Raw genomic sequence first — 19,112 nt, forward strand, 5'->3', positions numbered from 1 at the left:
ATTCACTTATATATTATGTGGGCATCATTGGCATATTCAGCAGTTATTGTCAATAATTGCCCTTACAGAGTAACTTTGGCCCTTCTGAAATGCTACTCCCAGTACCTCTGGCGAGTTCTACATTTACACCCAATGACAATGAAGGAGTAGCAACATCATTCTGAGTCAGATTGCTACATCATTTGTTGGAATTCTTACCCTTGGTGATGCATCTGTTCATTCCATTCAGTGACCTTACTAGTGATGGAGACCGCAGGTCTGCACGGTGCAGTCAGAGCAGCCCGGCAATGAACTATGATGTGTTTATGGTTGATACATACAGTAGTCCTGGTGCTATGGCGGTGTAGGGAGTAAACACTGAACAGTTGCTGACAATTGAGCTACTTTGCCTGGGGTGGCGTTTAGCCTCTGTGATGTTTGGAACTTCACTTATCCAGACAAGTCAAAGTTACACAGAATGGAAAGAGGCCCTTCAGCCCAACTCATCTATGCCTATTTAATTCAGCTGGTACTATTTGTCAATGTTTGGCTCATATCCCTCTAAATATTTTCTATCCATGCACCTATCTAAATGATTTTTAAATGTTGCAATAGCACCCGTCTCCATTTCCTCTGGTAGTTTGTTCCAACAGGCACCATCCCGTGTGTGAAAAACCTGCCCCTCAGGTCAGTTTTAAATCTTTCCCATCTCTCCTAAAACCTACGAACTCTAGGTTTAAACCTCTCTACCCTGCAAAGACCAACCATTTACACTATCTGTGGCACTCAGTTTTATAAAACTCCACTCAGCCTCCATCATTCCAGGAAAAACAGCCGATCCAGTCTCTCCTCTTAACTCGAGACCACCATTTGTATCAACAGCCTTGTGAATCTTGTAAAAAGTCTTCTATCAAAGCCCAGATTTATGGTTTAAGGATGGTGGAAAGTCTCTGGGGGGTACAAAGTGAGCTGCCTGCTGAGAGACATCCATCTCCTGATCTGCGCCTTGAGCATCAGAATTTATGTGGCTGTTTCATTTAAGTTTCAGGCGACTCCCTCAATGTTTATAATGAGGAACAGTGAAAGCAAATCTCACTGGATGTAAAGAGTAAGTGGTTAGACTCTGTATGATATGGTTATTGCCTGGCACAAACGGAACAATAGTGACAAAACCCATCTTTTAGTTTTGGTTTGACGCCCATTCAACCATCTCAGAGCTCAGCATGTATTTTTACAACCTCATGTCTTCAAGTGGAAGATCCATAAAAACCTTGTAAACAGATTTTTGTCCATCTTAACTTTCAGTATATGAGGATTCAAAATAGTTTTTTTTTTAAAAAAAGTCTTTTAATTCCACCCCCCTTTCATCTTTATAACAATGTAATTTTCTGGAAACTGGCAAGCAATCATCACAGATTTCCTGATTCAGCTAGTGAGTGAAAGGCTGCCTGTGAAGTAGCTGCATAACTGACTGATTTTGTTCTTGCTCCATATTCGCTCACATACTCTGTTAAGCAGGGGTACCATTGGACGATGAGCAGAAATGGCCAAATGACAAACGTTCAAGCATACTCCCCAGAGCTTTGAAGCTGATAACTATTCACATCGCTGATCTGTATAATATTAGGAAACTCATTTTGAAGAAAAATCAAACCTGACTTTCTTGGTCCATGTATCACATTACTTAGTAAATATAGGACAATCAATTCTAAGAATTCTAAGGAAACTCTTAAGAACTTTAAAAGTACTCAAAGGTCACAGTTATTTCTAATCATGTTAGCTTAAACATTCAGATCTATTTATATAAATATTATTGCAAAGATCAGTGTTAGTTACATGTTAGTATATATAACTGCAAGTTCTACTGGAGTTTCACTGTGGCTAAACTAAACATTTTATCTTAAATCAACATTAAGCAAATTCTGTGCAATAAAAAAATACAACAGGAGAAGAACTGGCAATTCTTCAATTTCCATGGATATAATATGATTAAATGACGGAGTAAAGAAAACAATTTCTTTTAAAACTTTTGGCAAAATTGTCTGCATTTTATGTAAGCATACTGTAACACAGATCACAAAGGTTTCACAATGCCCATTAAGTATGAGATCGCTGGGTTAAGATGATACACAAGTTCAAATCTCCGATTACTTTTATTTTTTATTTAACAGGACATAATATTCTATATGTGCTTGTACATGTGAGGACTGGGTCTTAAAGCCTTGGTGTTGACTAGGTGTTGGGGGCCAGTTGATATACATACACATACTCACTGTCGTATTTTTACTGATATTCTTTATGGGTTTATTGACTTGTATGCATCAAGCCATGACATCACAGGCATGACTCATATTATGTGATTGTGATCGCGTGCGTGTGAGAGAGACTGTTGGTAATGTGTTTTTACACCTTGACCCCGTAGTTACACTGTCTTATTTGGCTGTATTCATATATGATTAAGTGACAATTAAACTTGAACTGAATTGTTTTGTATATTCTAGTCTTCTTGAAATGAATGCTAACATTGCATTTGCCTTCCTCACCACCAACTCAACCTGCAAGTTAACCCTTAGGAAATCCTGCAAGAGGGCTCCTAAGTCCCTTTGTACTTCAGAATTTTGAATTTTTTGCCCGTTTAGAAAATAGTCTATGCTTTTGTTATTTCTACCAAAGTGCATGACCATCCACTTTCCAACACCGCATTCCATCTGTCACTTTTTTGCTCATTCTCATAATCTGTCCAAGTCCTTCTGCAGATTCCCTGCTTCCTCATCACTACCAGCTCCTCCAGCTATTTTCATAAACTTGGCCACAAAGCCATCAATTCCATCATCAAAATCAATGACAAATAACATAAAAAGCGGTCTCAACAGCGACACCTGCAGAATACCACTAGGCATTGGCAGCCAACCTGAAAAGTCTCCCTTTATTTCCACTCTCTGCGTCCTGCCAATCAGCCAATCCTCTATCCATGCTAGTATCTTTCCTGTTATACCACAGGCCCTTATATTGTTAAGCAGCCTCATGTGCGGCTCCTTGTCAAAGGCCTTCTAAAAATCTAAGTACACAACATCTACCAATTCTCCTTTGTCTATCCTGCTTGCTATTTCCTCAAAGAATTCCAACAAATTTGACAGGTAATATTTTCCCTTAACCATGCTGACTTTGGCCTATCTTGTCATGTGCCTCCAAGTACCCTGAAACCTCATCACTCCAATATCCTCCCAACCACTGAGGTCAGGCTAACTGGCCTATAATTTCCTTTTCCTGCCTCCCTTCTTTCTTGAACAGTGGAGTTTCATTTGCAATTTTCCAATCCTCCAGAACTATGGCAACATCTAATGATCCTTTAAAGATCATTATTAATGCCCAAGTAATCTTTTCAGCTTCCCAAGCACCTTCTCCACAGTAACAGCGATTGCATTCACTTCCGCCCCTTGATACTCTGGAACTTCCGGCATACAGCTAGTGCCTTCCACTCTGAAGATGGATGCAAAATACTTAGTTTGTTCATTTGCCATTTCCTTGTCCCCATTTCTATCTCTCCAGTGTCATTTTCCAGCGGTCCAATATCTATCCTTTCCTCTTATCTACTCTTTATATACAGTACCATGCAATAGTCTTAGGCACATGTTAAAAAAGAGTACTGTCAAGTGAAGATGCTTTCAAAAATAATAAAATCAAAAAATTTTTAGCATCAAAAATATAGCAGTAAAAAGGAGAGTAGTAAACAGTATAAAAAAAAAACTAAGTGAAACCAGTATTTGCTGTCACCACCCTTTGCCTTTAAAATTACATCAATTCTCTTAGGAACATCGACATGTAGTTTTATAAGAAAGTCCGCTGGTACGTTGTTCCAAGCGTCTTGGAGAACTAGCCACAGTTCTTCTGCAGACCTTGGCTGTCTTGCTTGCTTCTGTCTCTCCTTTATATCTTAGACAGCCTCAATAATGTTAAGATCAGTGCTCTGTGGAGGTCCTATCATTTGAAACCTTATAAAAATCTAGGGTGCCTAAGACTGTTGCACAGTACGTTATCTGACAAAACTTTTGATATTCTCTTTGATATTATTAGCTAGGTTACCCTGATATTTTAATCTTTTCCCTCGTCATGGCATTTTATTTGCCTTCTATCAGTTTATAAAAGCTTCCCAATCCTCTAGCCCCATTCATTTTGCTCTATTGCTTTTATGTTGACTTTGACTTCACTTGTCACCCAAGGTTGCAACATCCTGACTGTTGCAGTTTCTGAACTATACCAGGATTCTGCATCCTCTGACCCTATTTCTAAGGATTTGATTTCATTTTATACCAACACAGACACTCCACACGCTCTGCCGATCTTCCTGTCATTTTGATATAATGTGCATCCTTGGATGTTAAGCTCCCAATTATGATCTCCTTTCAGCCACGATTCAGTGATGCCCACAACTTCATACCTGCCATTGTCTAACTGTGCTACAAGATTATGTCACAATACATAATCTTGTAGTACAGTTAGACATTGGCATATATTCCATATACTGTGTACATTCAGTCCTGTATTTGTCACCCTTTTTGATTTTGTCCCCAATTACACTGCACCTCATCACTGACTGAAATTTTGCCCTATCATCTGCCTGTTCTTCTTGACACTCCCGCTGCACAAGGCATCCAGCTGTATACTAAATGTCCCATTTTCAGCCCTATCACTCAGTTTCCCAACCCCTCCCGAATTATTTTAAACCATCCCCAAAAACTCTAGCACACCTGCCCAGAAAGATATTGGTGCTGTTCGGGGTCAGGTCATATCTTTGCCAGAAGAGATCCCAGTGATCCAGAAATCTGAAACCCTCCCCCCACCACCGCATCAGTTCCTCAGCCACATATTCATCTGCCAAATCATCCCATTCTTACCCTCATGGGGGCATGGCACAGGCAGCAATCCAAAAATTACTACCCTGGAGGGTCCTGCTTTTCTGCTTTCTACCTAACTCCCTAAATCAGTACTGCAGTCGTTTTCTCTCTCCCCTTCTCCTTTGAGCCACAATACCAGACTTGGTGCCAGAGACTTGTTTGCTGAAGCTCCCCTGGTAGGTCACTCCCTACCCCAAAAAACAACAGTATCCAAAGCGATACACTTATTGAGGGGAATGGCCACAGGGGTACACTGCACTGGCTGCTCATTTGTCTTCTCACTGCTGACAGTCACCCAAGTATCTGAATCCTAGAGGTCTCCCAGAATTCCCATCTATACAAAGAACCCAACAGAGCCCCTTGAGCCAGTCTCACTGCACTAACAGATGAAGAACCTTATCTTGCCCAAGCCTGTTTTGCTAAAGCCTCCTCATGAACACTGGTCTGCTCCAATAATGGCCGCTCCACTTGTCCCTACCTTATTTTTATTTGCCCTCGCTAAAGAATCGTGATTCAATTGGGCCTCTGGGGAAAAAAATTACACTAATTCTTGTAGTCAGTCCATAGCTGGGGATGTTGTGATGGCAAGGGTTGATGGGGTGGTGGGAAGAACAATGAATGTCAGATTCCTGATCTGTAGGCATAACTTAGGACCTGAGGCAAGGTTGTTACTTGTATGGGTGAGACCTAACATGAGTGAACCTGCTGTTTTCCCCTTCATCAATTTAAACAAAAACCCTGAAGTTCATGCAGGTCCCTTCATTGATGAGGATGCTCTTTCAATAAGGTGTAATATTCTACAGTCATATTTTGGCTTTTTAAATAGTTTTTTATTTATCCGTATTTTTAAAATAAAAGCACAGCATTGTTTTATCATTTTAACCTTGTTCAATTTATATCAAATATGCAACCACAACGTTACATACACAACTTAAGTGAAGATGCCTGGCATCTTTAACTTACTCTGCAGCAGATACAAATTGGTTAAGATGGCCATCGTTCTCATCAAGTACTTCTCGTGTCCGAGCTTCACCCGTGGACTGCAGTCCTATAACAATGCACTGTAAGGAACAGGCAGTAAAATGCAATTAGGTAAAGATGAAGAAATGGTGACTTCCTACAGTCAGCACCCTGGCAAGTGGACCAGTTACTTAATGGGTCAAGATTTTCAGCATCTGCAGCATCTCGTGTTTATGACTAGCTACTTAAATTGTTTTTCCTCGTGTATTGTTTCGATGGAAGAGATTGCAGGGAAGCACATGAATGGATTCTGTTCTTAAGAAAGCTGTGGATACAGGTTTATTTGAACTCTCCAGACTGAGATTCATCTATTTTTATGAGCTAAGGATATGAAAATCATATAAATTTAGGGGCAACAAAACTGACCTGTGACCTAATTAAATACAAGAATGGGCAGGACAGATTGAATGGTACTTATGTTCACAGAAATAATGTTTATAGTATCTACAATGCTCACAGAGCAGGAATTTGTCTACTTGAAAAATTTAGCACCCAGTAAATGCTGATTACCTTCCATATTAAAAATAGCAAAATGTGGAAAAATAGTGCTTAAAACTGTTTACAAAATACAGCCAATGGAAGTTACATGATCACTTTTCCATGAAAAGCATATTAATCTATATATTTACTTAATTCCCCATTAATTATAAAACTATATTTGTTTCAGTATTGCCTATACAGGTGTGCACTGCTTAACATCCATTTGGACAACATCCAATCACATATACGTCCGTAGTCCCGATCGGAGAACGTGGCGCAGTGGACGTAACCAATCTCGGGTATCATGCATTTCTTGAGTATAGTAGTGTTATCTCTCTGTTTAATTTCCTTTCAAAAATATTACCGTAAAGTGCATCATGGCTTCCAAATGCAGCAAAACCACTCCTAGTGATAGCAGCAGCAAGAGCAAAGTATATAATATGGTGTTCGCACAACGCCCAAATCACATAACGTCTGATTTCACAGAACGTAGTAGTAGTCTCTTGAAGTCCGAGGAAGACTAATGTGTTGTGCAGTCAACGTCTGTGGGCACGCACATGACTTCTGAGGCCGAAGTCTGAAGCGCAGGTACAGTTGCAGATGGGGCAGGAGCGGACACCTTCCTGTGTCTTTCTTGACTCGCCTTGAGGCGCTGCATGCGTCAGTTGGCTTGGAAGTTGTTTGCTGCCTTGGAGCATAGATTGCGCCACTTGGGCCGATCAGCAGCAGTGTGTTCGAGATTGCAGGGCTGGAGTTCGGCCCACTTAAGGTTTGACTTGAGGTTGTCCTTGTACCTCTTCCTTGGGCGACCTTGGGCACGGTTGCCCTGCTCCAGTTCTCCGTAGAACAACTGACGCGGCATTCTGGACTCATCCATGCGGATCACATGGCCGGCCCATCTGAGCCGAGCCTTCAAAACCTTGGCTTCAATGCTTGTGGAATTGGCTCGGTCCAAGACTGTCAGGTTGGAGATACGGTCTTGCCAGCAGATTTGCATGATTGATTGCAGAGCGCAATTGTGGAATTGTTCGAGCTGTTTGACATGTCTGCGATACAGTGTCCAGGTTTCACAGCCATATAGAAGTGATGAGACCACAACAGCATTGTTGAATTTCCCCATGGGGATGATTAAAGTATCTATCTATCTATCTAAACCTTCAGTTTAGTGGAGAGGCAAATGTCTTTGTGCTGCAGAACTTTGACCCGGAGCCTTCCGAGTGCCTGGCTTGCTTTCTGGATTTTTGACGTGATTTCTTTATCAAGGGCACCGTCGCTGGAAATGGTTACTCCACAAGTATTTGAAGTTGTCAACGTTCCGTAGTTGTGTGTCATCGATGGTGATGCATGGCTGTGCGGGGCGCTGTTAGGTGCAAGCTGCAGGAGGACCTCTGTTTTACCAAGGCTGATTGTCAAGCTGAACAATTTAGATGTGGCGGAGAATCTGCTGACCATTGTTTGTAGGTAGTCCTCTTGGTGCGCCATGAGTGCGCAGTCATCTGCAAAGAGCGCTTCTATGAACAGCTTTCGAGGGTTTTTGTGTGTGCTGCAAGGCGACGTAGGTTAAAGAGTGACATGTCCAGGCGGTATTTGATATAAATGCCCAGGTTTAGGTCTTTGACAGCATGCATTAGTACTCAAGTGAAGAAAAGGTTGAAAAGTACTGGTGCAAGCACACTGCCCTGTTTAACACCGTTGGAGATGTCAAATTTCTCACTAGGTTTGTCAGCTGAGAGAATCTCTCCAGTCATGTTGTCATGGAAGAGGCATATGAGGTTAATGAACTTTGGAGGCCAGCCAAGTTTCCCTGAGGATGATCCACAAGGCTTCTCTGTTGACAGTATCAAACGCTTTAGTCAGATCAATGAAGACAAAGTACAAGTTCACGTTCTGCTCCAGGCATTTCTCCTGCATTTGTCTAACAGTGAAGATCATATCCACAGTACTGCGTTTAGGCCGAAAGCCGCATTATGATTCTGGAACGTATTGTGGACGTTAAGAAACGCATACCTGTACATCAATAAATATCTATTAACTATCTGATGAGCAAGAACTGAATTCATTTGGATAGTTGATATTTCAGATTTAGATCTTGCTGTAGGAGCTGAAATATCCACTACTACTTTGAATCCATGGATGCTGCCTGATTTGCCAAGTTAATTAAGCACATTTTTTTTTGCTTCAGATTCCAGTAAGAATTAACATACCAGGAAGGAGGACACACACCACTGGGTTCAGGAACAGTTACTACTCCTCAACAATCAGGCTCTTGAACCAGAGGGGGGTAACTTCACTCAACTTCACCTGCTCCATCACTGAACTTTTCCACAACCTATAGACTCACTTTCAAGGACTCATGTTCTCGATATTTATTGAATATTTAAAAAATCATATTTCTTTCTTTCTTCTTTAGTAGTCGAACAGTTTGTGTATTTTGCACACTGGATGCTTGCCCTGCTATCTTTCATTATACCATTATGGTTATTGGATTTATTGATTGAGTCCTCAAGGAAATGAATCTCAGGTTGTATATGGGGATATATAAAATTAATAATCAAAAATATATATATTTGATAATAAATTTACTTTGAACAATATCTGCAGTCTCTTGTGTGTACAATTAAATTCATTTGAATTGATTTGATTTCAAGACAATTCTTACAGAAGTAGATATATTGATCATATACGAGGGGTGATTGATAAGTTCGTGGCCTAAGGTAGAAAGAGTCAATTTTAGAAAACCTAGCACACTTATTTTTCAACATAGTCCCCTCCTACATTTACACACTTAGTCCAGTGGTCTTGGACCTCCAGAAAGTGTCCACAGCAGGGGTGATTGATAAGTTTGTGGCCAAAAGTAGAACGAGTTGAGTTATACATCTCCTTCACGAACTTATCAATCACCCCTGATGAGTTATTAACCTCAAACTTTCTGTATAATCACTCAAAGAGTTGAACTGCATGTGCATGTAACGAGAGCTGTATAACTCATCTTGTTCTACCCTGGGTCACAAACTTATCAATCACCCCTCGTATTTTGATTCTCTTCTAATTATAAAAGGTTCTGTACAAAAAAAAAGGCTATGTAAAACATTATGGAGACTTACATCAATTTAAAGGATCCAAACCATATTCAGAAACAGATGTCAAGTACGTAGAATCCACACCAGGACCACTAGACTCGAAAACAGTTACTTACCCCAAGCATTAAGGCAGATCAACACCTCCACCCACTAACCCATCCCTCCACACCCCCAACCACCACTACTTTATTATTTCCTGTCAGTCAACTTATATACAGTCTCTCTTGCGCCGAGTGTCACTTTATGGACATACAATCAATCTATGTATATCAGCTATTTTATGTATTTTTATCTTTTTTTAAGAATCAGAAATCAGAATCAGAATCAGGTTTATTATCACCAGCAAATGACCTGAAATTTATTAACTTAGCAGCAGCAGTTCAATGCAATACATAATATAGAAGAAAAAAAAGATATAATTTAATAAAGTAAATCAATTACAGTATACATATATTGAATAGATTAAAAATCATGCAAAAAGCAGAAATACTGTAATATGTATTAAAAAGAGTGAGGTAGTGGCCAAGGGTTCAATGTCCATTTAAGAATCAGATGGTAGAGGGGAAGAAGCTGTTCCTGAATCGCTGAGTGTGTGCCTTCAGGCTTCTGTATCTCCTACCTGATGGTAACAGTGAGAAAAGGGCATGCCCTGGGTGCTGGAGGTCCTTAATAATGGACACTGCCTTTCTGAGACACCGCTCCCTAAAGATGTCCTGGGTGCTTTGTAGTCTAGTACCCAAGATGGAGCTGACTAGATTTACAACCCTCTGCAGCTTCTTTCAGTACTGTGCAGTAGCGCCCTCCCACCCCATACCAGACAGTGATGCAGCCTGTCAGAATACTCTCCACGGTACAACTATAGAAGTTTTTGAGTGTATTTGTTGACATGCCAAATCTCTTCAAACTCCTAATGAAGTATAGTTGCTGTCTTGCCTTCTTTATAACTACATCGAAACGTTGGGACCAGGTTAGATCCTCAGAGATCTTGATGCCCAGGAACTTGAAACTGCTCATCCTCTCCACTTCTGATCCCACTGAGGACTGCTATGTGTTCCCTCCTCTTACCAATCAGCTCTTTCATCTTAATGACTTTTTAAAAGCTATTATTAATGCTTTTTGAGATAGTGATTTAGATGTATATCATATTTTTTCCTGAGTTAAGTATTGTATGTAATTAGTTTTGCTACAACAAGTGTATGGGACATTGGAAAAAAGTTGAATTTCCCCAAGGGGATGAATAAAGTATCTATCTATCTATCTTTAGGTGCCAGGATGTTGCTGCGGCACCACTCCACTAGTTGGCATATCTCACTCCTGCATGCCCTCTCGTCTCCACCTGAGATTCTACCAACAATGATTGTATCACCAGCAGATTTATAGATGGTACTTGAGCTATGCCTAGTCTCACAGTCATGTGTATATAGAGAGTAGAGCAGTGGGCTAAGCACACACACCTGAGGTGCGCCAGTGTTGATTGTCAACGAGGAGGATATGCTATCACCAATCCACACAGACTGTGGTCTTTCTGTTAGGAAGTCAAGGATCCAATTGCAGAGGGAGGTACAGAGGCCCAGGCTCTGCAACTTCTCAATCAGGATTGTGGGAATGATGGTATTAAATGCTGAGCTATAGTCGATGAACAGCATCCTGACATTGGTGTTTGTGTTGTCCAGGTGGTCTAAAGCCGTGTGGAGAGCCATTGTGATTGCATCTGCCGTTGACCTATTGTGACGATAGGCAAATTGCAATGGGTCCAGGTCCTTGCTGAGGCAGGAGTTCAAGTCTAGTCATAACCAACTTCTTAAATCATTTCATCACTGTCGATGTGAGCGCCACCGGGTGAAAGTCATCTTTATCTTTTGTGTTTTTTAGTATTGTATCAGATCCAGAGTAACAATTCTTTCATTCTCCTTTACACTTTTGTGCATGAAATGACATCAAACAATATTGAATCTTGATCTTGAATGTCCATATCAATAGTAATATGCTATTTCCGTTAAACATTATACAATAACACAACGTGAAAAAAAATGTCCTCTCACCTTGCCTTTCTGCTGCTCATGCCTGCCTATTTCTACTAAACGTCTAACTTTGGCAGCAATACACAGATACTTGAAGAAGCGTTGATGTGCAGACCAAAACTGCCCCCACAGAGATTTTCTGGACTCCAAGCCAATTAGTTCAGCTGCATGTTGAAATACATTCATTGCTTCAGCCCACTGGAAAAGAAAACCCTTTGAATTAAACTAAAAATATAAATTTACTCACAAAAAATACTAATATATTTCAGAAACACTACATCAGAAGCAGTAACATGTATCATTTTGCATCATACTTGTCATATAAATAAAACTTGATATCAAGTCAAGTGAGGGGCGGTTTGGTGGCGTAGTGGCTAGCACAACACTTTACAGTACCAGCAACCCGGACTCAATTCCCGTCGCTGTCTGTAAGGAGTTTGTACGTTCGCCCTGTTACCACGTGGGCTTCCTCCAGGTGCTCCGGTTTCCTTCCATAGTCCAAAGCCGTACTGGTTGATAGATTAATTGCTCATTTTACATTGTCCGATGATAAGGCTAGGGTTATATCGGGGGTTGCTGTGCTGGGCAGTGCAATGCGAAAGGCTGGAAGGGCCTATTCTGTACTCTATATCAATCAATCAATAAATAAATAAATTTCTGCATAATTACCAGAACATGGAGCTTGAGAAAGAAAATTCTTACTCATAATCCTTAAATAATTTATAGCTGTATGCTTCAGCAATGTGGACATTTTCTTGAGTATCTTGATTGTCCTTACGTGTAATGAGTGTGACATTCAATGATTAAGCACAGTCTCATAATAAATAGAGCAATTACCAATAATAAATAGCTTGTGTAATGTCCCTATAAGAAGGGTATGGTCAGTTCCTCAACTGAGCAGGCCAATGGAATAAAAATGTCATCAACAGTAAATTTCTCAGTCACAATAAAACAAGAACTGTTTATTTGTTGTTTCCCTTTTTTAATGAAAAATTTTACAAAAGCAGGCTGGTTCTCATTAAATTTACCTATTTGAGAGTGACAAACCAGAACCCCAGACCACATTTGGGCGTAAATGAGACATGTCTAATTAGGAGAACTTTGGAATTTTGGACGTGGAGGAATTAGAAAATTTGCACATGTCAATGCAATGTTTGGGATTTCCCACTGGTTTCCTTGGTAATCAGCTGTAATCTTGGCAGAGAAAGCCGAGGAAAATTGGTTGTGATTTTCCATATGTAAAACTCTACCAGAATGCATTAATTGTGCTAACAATACAATCCAGAATGTGTATTTTCTGTCATTTTTGCAACAATTAGACCATATAATAAACATATACATCTGTACACCTGCCCGCTATTGCAAATATTTAAATAAGCCAATCGTGCCGCAGCAACGCAATGCCTAAAAGCTTGAAGACATGGTCAAGAGGTTCAGTTGGTGTTCAGACCAGACATCAGAGTGGGGAAGAAATGTGATCTAAGTGACTTTAGACCATGGAATGATCGTTGGTGTCTTGTTAATGAGAGATCAGAGGAGAATGACGAGACTGGATTAAGCTAACAGAAGGTGACAGTAACTCAGATAATCAGGCATTACCACAGTAGTGTGCAGAAGAGCATCTCTGACTGCACAACACTTTGAACCTTGAAGTGGATGGGCTACAGCAGCAGAAGACCACAAACACACTCAGTATCCACTTTTACGTACAAGAGGTACCTAATAAAGTGGCCACTGAGTCTATATCTCTGGCAACAGGCACTGGTACAGCACAGTAGAAAAAAATGGGGTTAAGTTCCATTTGCCAGTATACTTTATGCAATCTGTCAAAAGACTATTTCAAAAAAAAACCAAAATGCTATTAAATATCTTTAGATGTTGTTGATAGCAAATGCCAGTGTAAATCACAATGAGACAAACTGCAAAAAGGAATATTCTCACAAAAGGCAATCCAAATCATCTGGAAATGACCTCATCCTTATCAAGTTAACAACCTTAAAAATAGAAAATAGAATGATTTTTTGAGTATGTAAGACAATCAAATTTCCTACCCTTGGAAAATCAAGCCTATTACACCCACAAACAAACTGCCTTTCAAATTCAGTATTGAAGCCTAATTTCTGTCCAGTCAATTTTTCCATTTCTGAGTAAGTGTTGCAAGCTGTATGTGTCATGGTTAATAGCTTAAATCATTAACTGAAAAAAACACTGATAAATCAATCACTGCCTGCAGAGAGAACAAGTGAAGTACAATTCCCTAATAAGAGAGATACTGGTGTTAATCGATTAGGCAGAGCTGTAATTTTTCATCATGTTGTTTAGTTAGCTAGTGTGGGATTGTGGATTTTGTTGTTCTCCATGTAATGACCAAGCACAGAAATTCTGATTTACCGTTCCATTCATATATGTGTGGTTTCTCCTTGGTTGAATCGTTTGCTGATTTTATTCTATTAGTTTACACATTGATGCATTCCATATTTTGTTGTTTTGGTAATCACAAATTACTTGAATTACTATAGCTACACATGGACATTTATAATTGCACAAATGTATTCTGAATTACTTAAGATAATCAAAAACCAGTGAACTGCTGAAATAAGTTTAACTCCTTACCAGCACAGCTGCTTTGTTGTATACAAGTTTGAAATTTTCATCAAGAGGTATTTCTTCTATTCTGAATGTCACTCCAGCAAAACTCAGTTGCCTAGCAATATACATGCCACTAACTTTCATATCCATAGCAACAATTTCCATTGCACCAACACCACTAAAGGAATTAAAAAGAGAGAAAATTTTAAGATATTAGGCCATTGTCAATGTATACTTAAGATCAAATCATTTCATGAGATACCTATGGCAGAATGATATGTATGATGTTAAATAAGAGCAGCACAGTAATGTAATAGCGTAATGCTACTACAGTGGGAGCTGTAACTGGGGCTCAATTCCCGCCAGTGTCTATATGGAGTTTGTATGTTCTTCCAAAGGGTTTTCTCTGGGTACTCTGCTATCTTCCCACGTTCCAAACATATACGGTTATGTTTATTGAGTTGTAGGCATGCTATGTTAGTGCCAGAAGCACGGTGAGACTTGAGTGTTGCTCCAAGCACAATCCTTGCTGATTTGATTTGATGCAAACAACTCATTTCACTGTATATTTCAATGTACATGTGACAAATGAAGCCAATTTTAAAAGTAATAAACATGAAATACAATTCACATGGACGAATCCCAACCTAGTGCACTTCTATTAACTATTATTTCTTTTTCTGGTGAATGAAAGAAAGTACAGCTTTTGGCTACTCCTATGAAAATGATACAAATGTGCCTTAAGTTATCAACTTCAGCCCAAGCTGGGCTCTGACAGCCTTCTGTTTGAACTGATAGCATGGCATTATAGATACCGCCTGTGTTCAGGATAGGGCTAGCTCTGGGCAGAGCCACAGACAGCATTCACGCAACACCACACTTCCACCTCTTTGCACAGGATATAGAATATTAGGCTTTCATAATTTGTAATCTGCAGTAATTGCTTCCTCAAAACAGTATGTAAGTTTTAGAATTTTTCCCTGTGGTTTTTAAATTCTCTTTCAAAACCAAAATCCATTCTCTCTTCAGTACAACAGAACTAATCCTGCTTCATTTGACAGATGACCACCACAGAAGATACATCAGTTCTTCCTTTCAGCTCCAGAAAACCATGCAATTCTTCTTCTTCATGTAGTTAGAAATGCATCCCACAATACCAAAGGCTGACTGGCACCACACTTGGTTTTGATTCAGAAAGTTCTGGAACAGTTTCTTTTCTGAAGGTTTAAAACCTTAATCTTGACTGACACTTTTGTGCATTCCCAAGGGGAAAATGCATTCTAGAGGTGTTATTTTTTCAGATAATATTAAACTACGGTCCCCTCCTATCTCTCACTAAGATGTTACAGAACTAATAACTCCATTCAAAGAAACGCAGAGGACCACCTTCCATCGCTCAGTACTATATCCCTCTAGTCCATCATTGATAATATCTGGACTCTATTTCATAGATGTATGTGAACACTTGCTTTAGACAAAATGGTTTTCACAATTACTACATTACAATGATTATACCTCAAAAAGTACCTAATGATTTTGGGACAGTTTATAATGTTTAAATTCCTTCAATAGTGCAATTTCCTTCTTTAAAAAGTGCAATCAAGACGAGATATTTCACCTTCACCTAGTGTGTCTGAGGTCTCTGATATTAATACAGAATGTCACACCTTCAAAACATACCCAATTGAGTTTCAAAATCATTTTGCAATGTAAACTACATAGCATAACCACCTCCTACATTTAATTTAACATTGCCTCTTTTCAAGCAAATACTTAATTCTCTCAAATAAACCTTTGATGATAGCTCTTCTGAGGACCCAGTGCTAACAACTAACACTCAGCTATGCGTCAGCATTTTTTAAAATACATGCAGCTAATGAGCAAGGATCAGAAAAAAAAACATATAAAGACTACTTCAATAACAGATTGTCTTTGCTATGCAACAGTAACAATACATCAAAAGCAATTCAATACTTTGAAGATGAAATGTTTTGCTGCTTTTAAATGCCAAGGGCCTCACAAGAGAGTTAAGGCAGAGTCTGGGGTTGTTTTTAAAAAAATATTGTTCATCTTATCTTGTTGGTTTTGGCTGGTCTTGAGGGTAGGTTTAGTATAAATTATCTCACGTTGTGTCATCTTTACAGCTGCACGAAATAATGCTACCGGGGGGGGGGGGTGGGATGTCATGGAAAAATCTGTTGTTTATCCCTGTTCCTGTTGAGATTATTGTAAAAGGTATATGTCAGAAAGAATTACCGTAGATTCCGGATTTTAAGCCGCTACTTTTTTCCCACATTTTGAACAGCTTTGAACTCTGCGGCCTTTAATACGCAGCGGCTAATGCATGGTTATTTTTCATGCCGCCAAAAACATTTTGCCTTGTAACAGTAGACCAATTAAATTGATGAGTAGTTCACAGAGGTCCAATGAAATTGTACGATAAATCAAGCGCACTTTCACAATTAAATTATTGTAAATCAGTCATTTGTACTCACCCTCATCAACATGGAAAACACTCGAAGAAAAGCATTGTGCTGCCTTTATGGCAGTTATTTAGTTTATAATATTTTCGCTTAGTAATTCATTTGTTAGTTAAAGTTAGAACTGTTTTAACTATATTTGTTTTCTGTACTACATCGCGGGATGCTATGACGTCACACCCGGTTTCGCCGCGTCTTGTGGGATACCGGTTTGCGATAAACGGGAAGGAGGGGGGCGAGCGGCGGAGCCAAAACGCTGCTTTTAAGTTAAAGGCGATCAATAACTTTTCCTGGTAGGCTGCAGTATATATATTTTTTACCAGTCGTTAGGAGATATTGGAATGTTGTTCAGTAAAGAAGTATACGCAACGTATATTTAAAAGTAGCCGCGTTACAGGCACGGTTCGAAAAAAAGCATTTGCAATATGTATTTGTTTATGTTACCATATGGATTTAATTAAAAGTTAAAAATCCTCACGTGTAATATCTTTCTGTGTAAATATCTCATATTACAACGTGGGACACCTGCGGCCGAAAATCCGGTGCGGCCTAAAATCCGGTGCGGCCTGTACAAGTAAAAAATTGATTTTATTTCTAAAATTAGAGCCAGCGGCTTTTAATCAGGTGCGCTCTGTAGTCCGGAATCTACGGTATTGTTTATTTGGCATTGACTGTAAAACCTGGACCATTAATTCGATCTGTGATGGTTTGCCCACATCTTCAAAATTGGAAAACTGCTAGCAGAATCAAAGGATATGAAATCCAAGTGCAGATATTCGTCCTCTCGTCATCTATACTGGAACACACTCAGTAGCCACTCTATTAGACATCTCCTGGCCACTGAGTGCATGTACCTTGTAACCTGCATCTAAAATTCAACACCATTGATGCCAAGGGAATGGAATTTCTGAATTGGGGGCTGGTGGTGTAGAGGTATCCACTGGACTTCGGGGCGAGCAGTCCTGGGTTTGAATCCAGCCGGCTCCTTGCATGCCTTCTATCTGTGTTGGGCTGAGTGTCAAGCTAGCAACTCGGCTTCGTAAAGCAGACAAATGCTAAAGAAACAACAGGGTTGCTACCCGATGCATCAGAGGACGCAGGAGGAACATTAATAAGTACACTATCATACATAACCATGGGTAGGTGTGTGGCTGAAGCCTGAAGTAGGTAACGTAACGACAGGAGAGGCTGAAGCCTGCAGCTTGGAATGAGGGTAGGTTTATTGCTGGTGCTAAGGATTGGATGTATGGCAAAGCAAAGCTTTAGGAATAGGCTTGGGCTGGAAGCTGACAAACCAGCACAGCTGGGAGGATGGGTGAATGGGGTAAGTGATAGTGTATGGATGTGCATGTGTCTGCACATGTTTAGAGGCCAAGCTAACACTGACTTATTCACTGAAGCACATGACAGAATGAGTTTTACACCAACCACTGGAAAAATGACTCAGCAACTTGCCCTATGACAGTAAAGTGGAAAAAGTGGACCAATTTGTTTATTGTGAGAGTTTCTTCTTGGTGAAGACAGACTTTGACTTCAAATGCACCAGCACAGCCTTTGGCTCATTTGAGGAAAGTGGTATCTGAAGTTTAAGACCTGAGATATAGGGTATGACATGCTGCACCTAAAGTGGTGATTCCTGCCCTGCTAAATGCTTCTGAGACCTGGACTACCTACGGAGATACCTCAAGGCACTGGAGAAAGAAGCGTACAAACATTGACTTTGCAAAAATCCTCCAAATATTTTGCAAGGATAAGCGAACCATTGTCAGTGTCTTCTCCCGGGCTGATATCCAGAGCACTGAGGACCTGGTTATATCAGTTGGCTTTGTTGGACAGGCCACATCTATTACATGTCCAATACCAGACACTCTACTCAACCCCCACATTCTGGCTCCCATTTTGGTCCTTCTCCCTCCTCAACTGTCCTTCACCTTCTTCTGGTGCTGCTCCTCCTTCCCTTACTCCCATGGTCTTCTGTCTTCTCCTATCAGATTTCTCCTTTTTCAGACCTTTACCTCGTCCACCTATCACTTCCCAGCTACTCACTTCATCACCCCTTCCCACTAACTTTCCCCTCAACTGCCAACTTGCACTCCTTGCCCTCCTCCCACCTTCTCATTCTGGCTTCTTCCCCCTTCCTTTCCAGTCCAGATGAAGAGTCTCTGCTGGAAACATCAACTCTTTATTCCTGACCTGCTGAGTTCCTCCAGCATTTTGTGTGTGTTGCTCTATTCAATTCCTGTCATAGGAAGAGATTATCAGGCAGACAAAAGAAAACAATCAAGGTTGAGGCTCAAACCCTTCATAAAGAAATGCAATGTCTCTGCTGATTCCTTAGAATCTTTGGGCCACTGCCATTCAAAGTAGAGAAAGTTCATTCAGTAAGTCGATGCATCAGCAGCACACTTCGAAGCTGCGAATTGAGTGCACCATCACACAAAGTACCCACCCACCAGTTTCATCAAACATTTGCTACCCTATCTGCAGAAAAATCTTTGGTTCTGTAAGGGCTTTTTACTCATCTCAGAACCCAATGAAACAGTCATCTTTAATCCCAATGGACCATTC

At 40.1% G+C, this 19,112-nt stretch overlaps 1 protein-coding gene across 4 annotated transcripts in view; it reads right to left on the reverse strand.

Annotated features, from left to right (window-relative positions):
* The window catches only part of sbno2b (strawberry notch homolog 2b), a 174,782-nt gene that overhangs the window by 41,013 nt on the left and 114,657 nt on the right, over positions 1–19,112 (reverse strand). For all 4 annotated transcript variants that reach the window (XM_073068253.1, XM_073068250.1, XM_073068252.1 and 1 more), the window contains 3 exons: positions 14,089–14,242; positions 11,497–11,673; positions 5,838–5,935 (listed from right to left, as the gene is read on the reverse strand). In XM_073068253.1, the coding sequence (XP_072924354.1) occupies positions 5,838–5,935; positions 11,497–11,673; positions 14,089–14,242 (429 nt within the window). The remainder of the gene's footprint in view (positions 1–5,837; positions 5,936–11,496; positions 11,674–14,088; positions 14,243–19,112) is intronic.

This window comes from Hemitrygon akajei, chromosome 16, assembly GCF_048418815.1.
Source record: "Hemitrygon akajei chromosome 16, sHemAka1.3, whole genome shotgun sequence".
Taxonomy (NCBI): Eukaryota; Metazoa; Chordata; class Chondrichthyes; order Myliobatiformes; family Dasyatidae; genus Hemitrygon; species Hemitrygon akajei.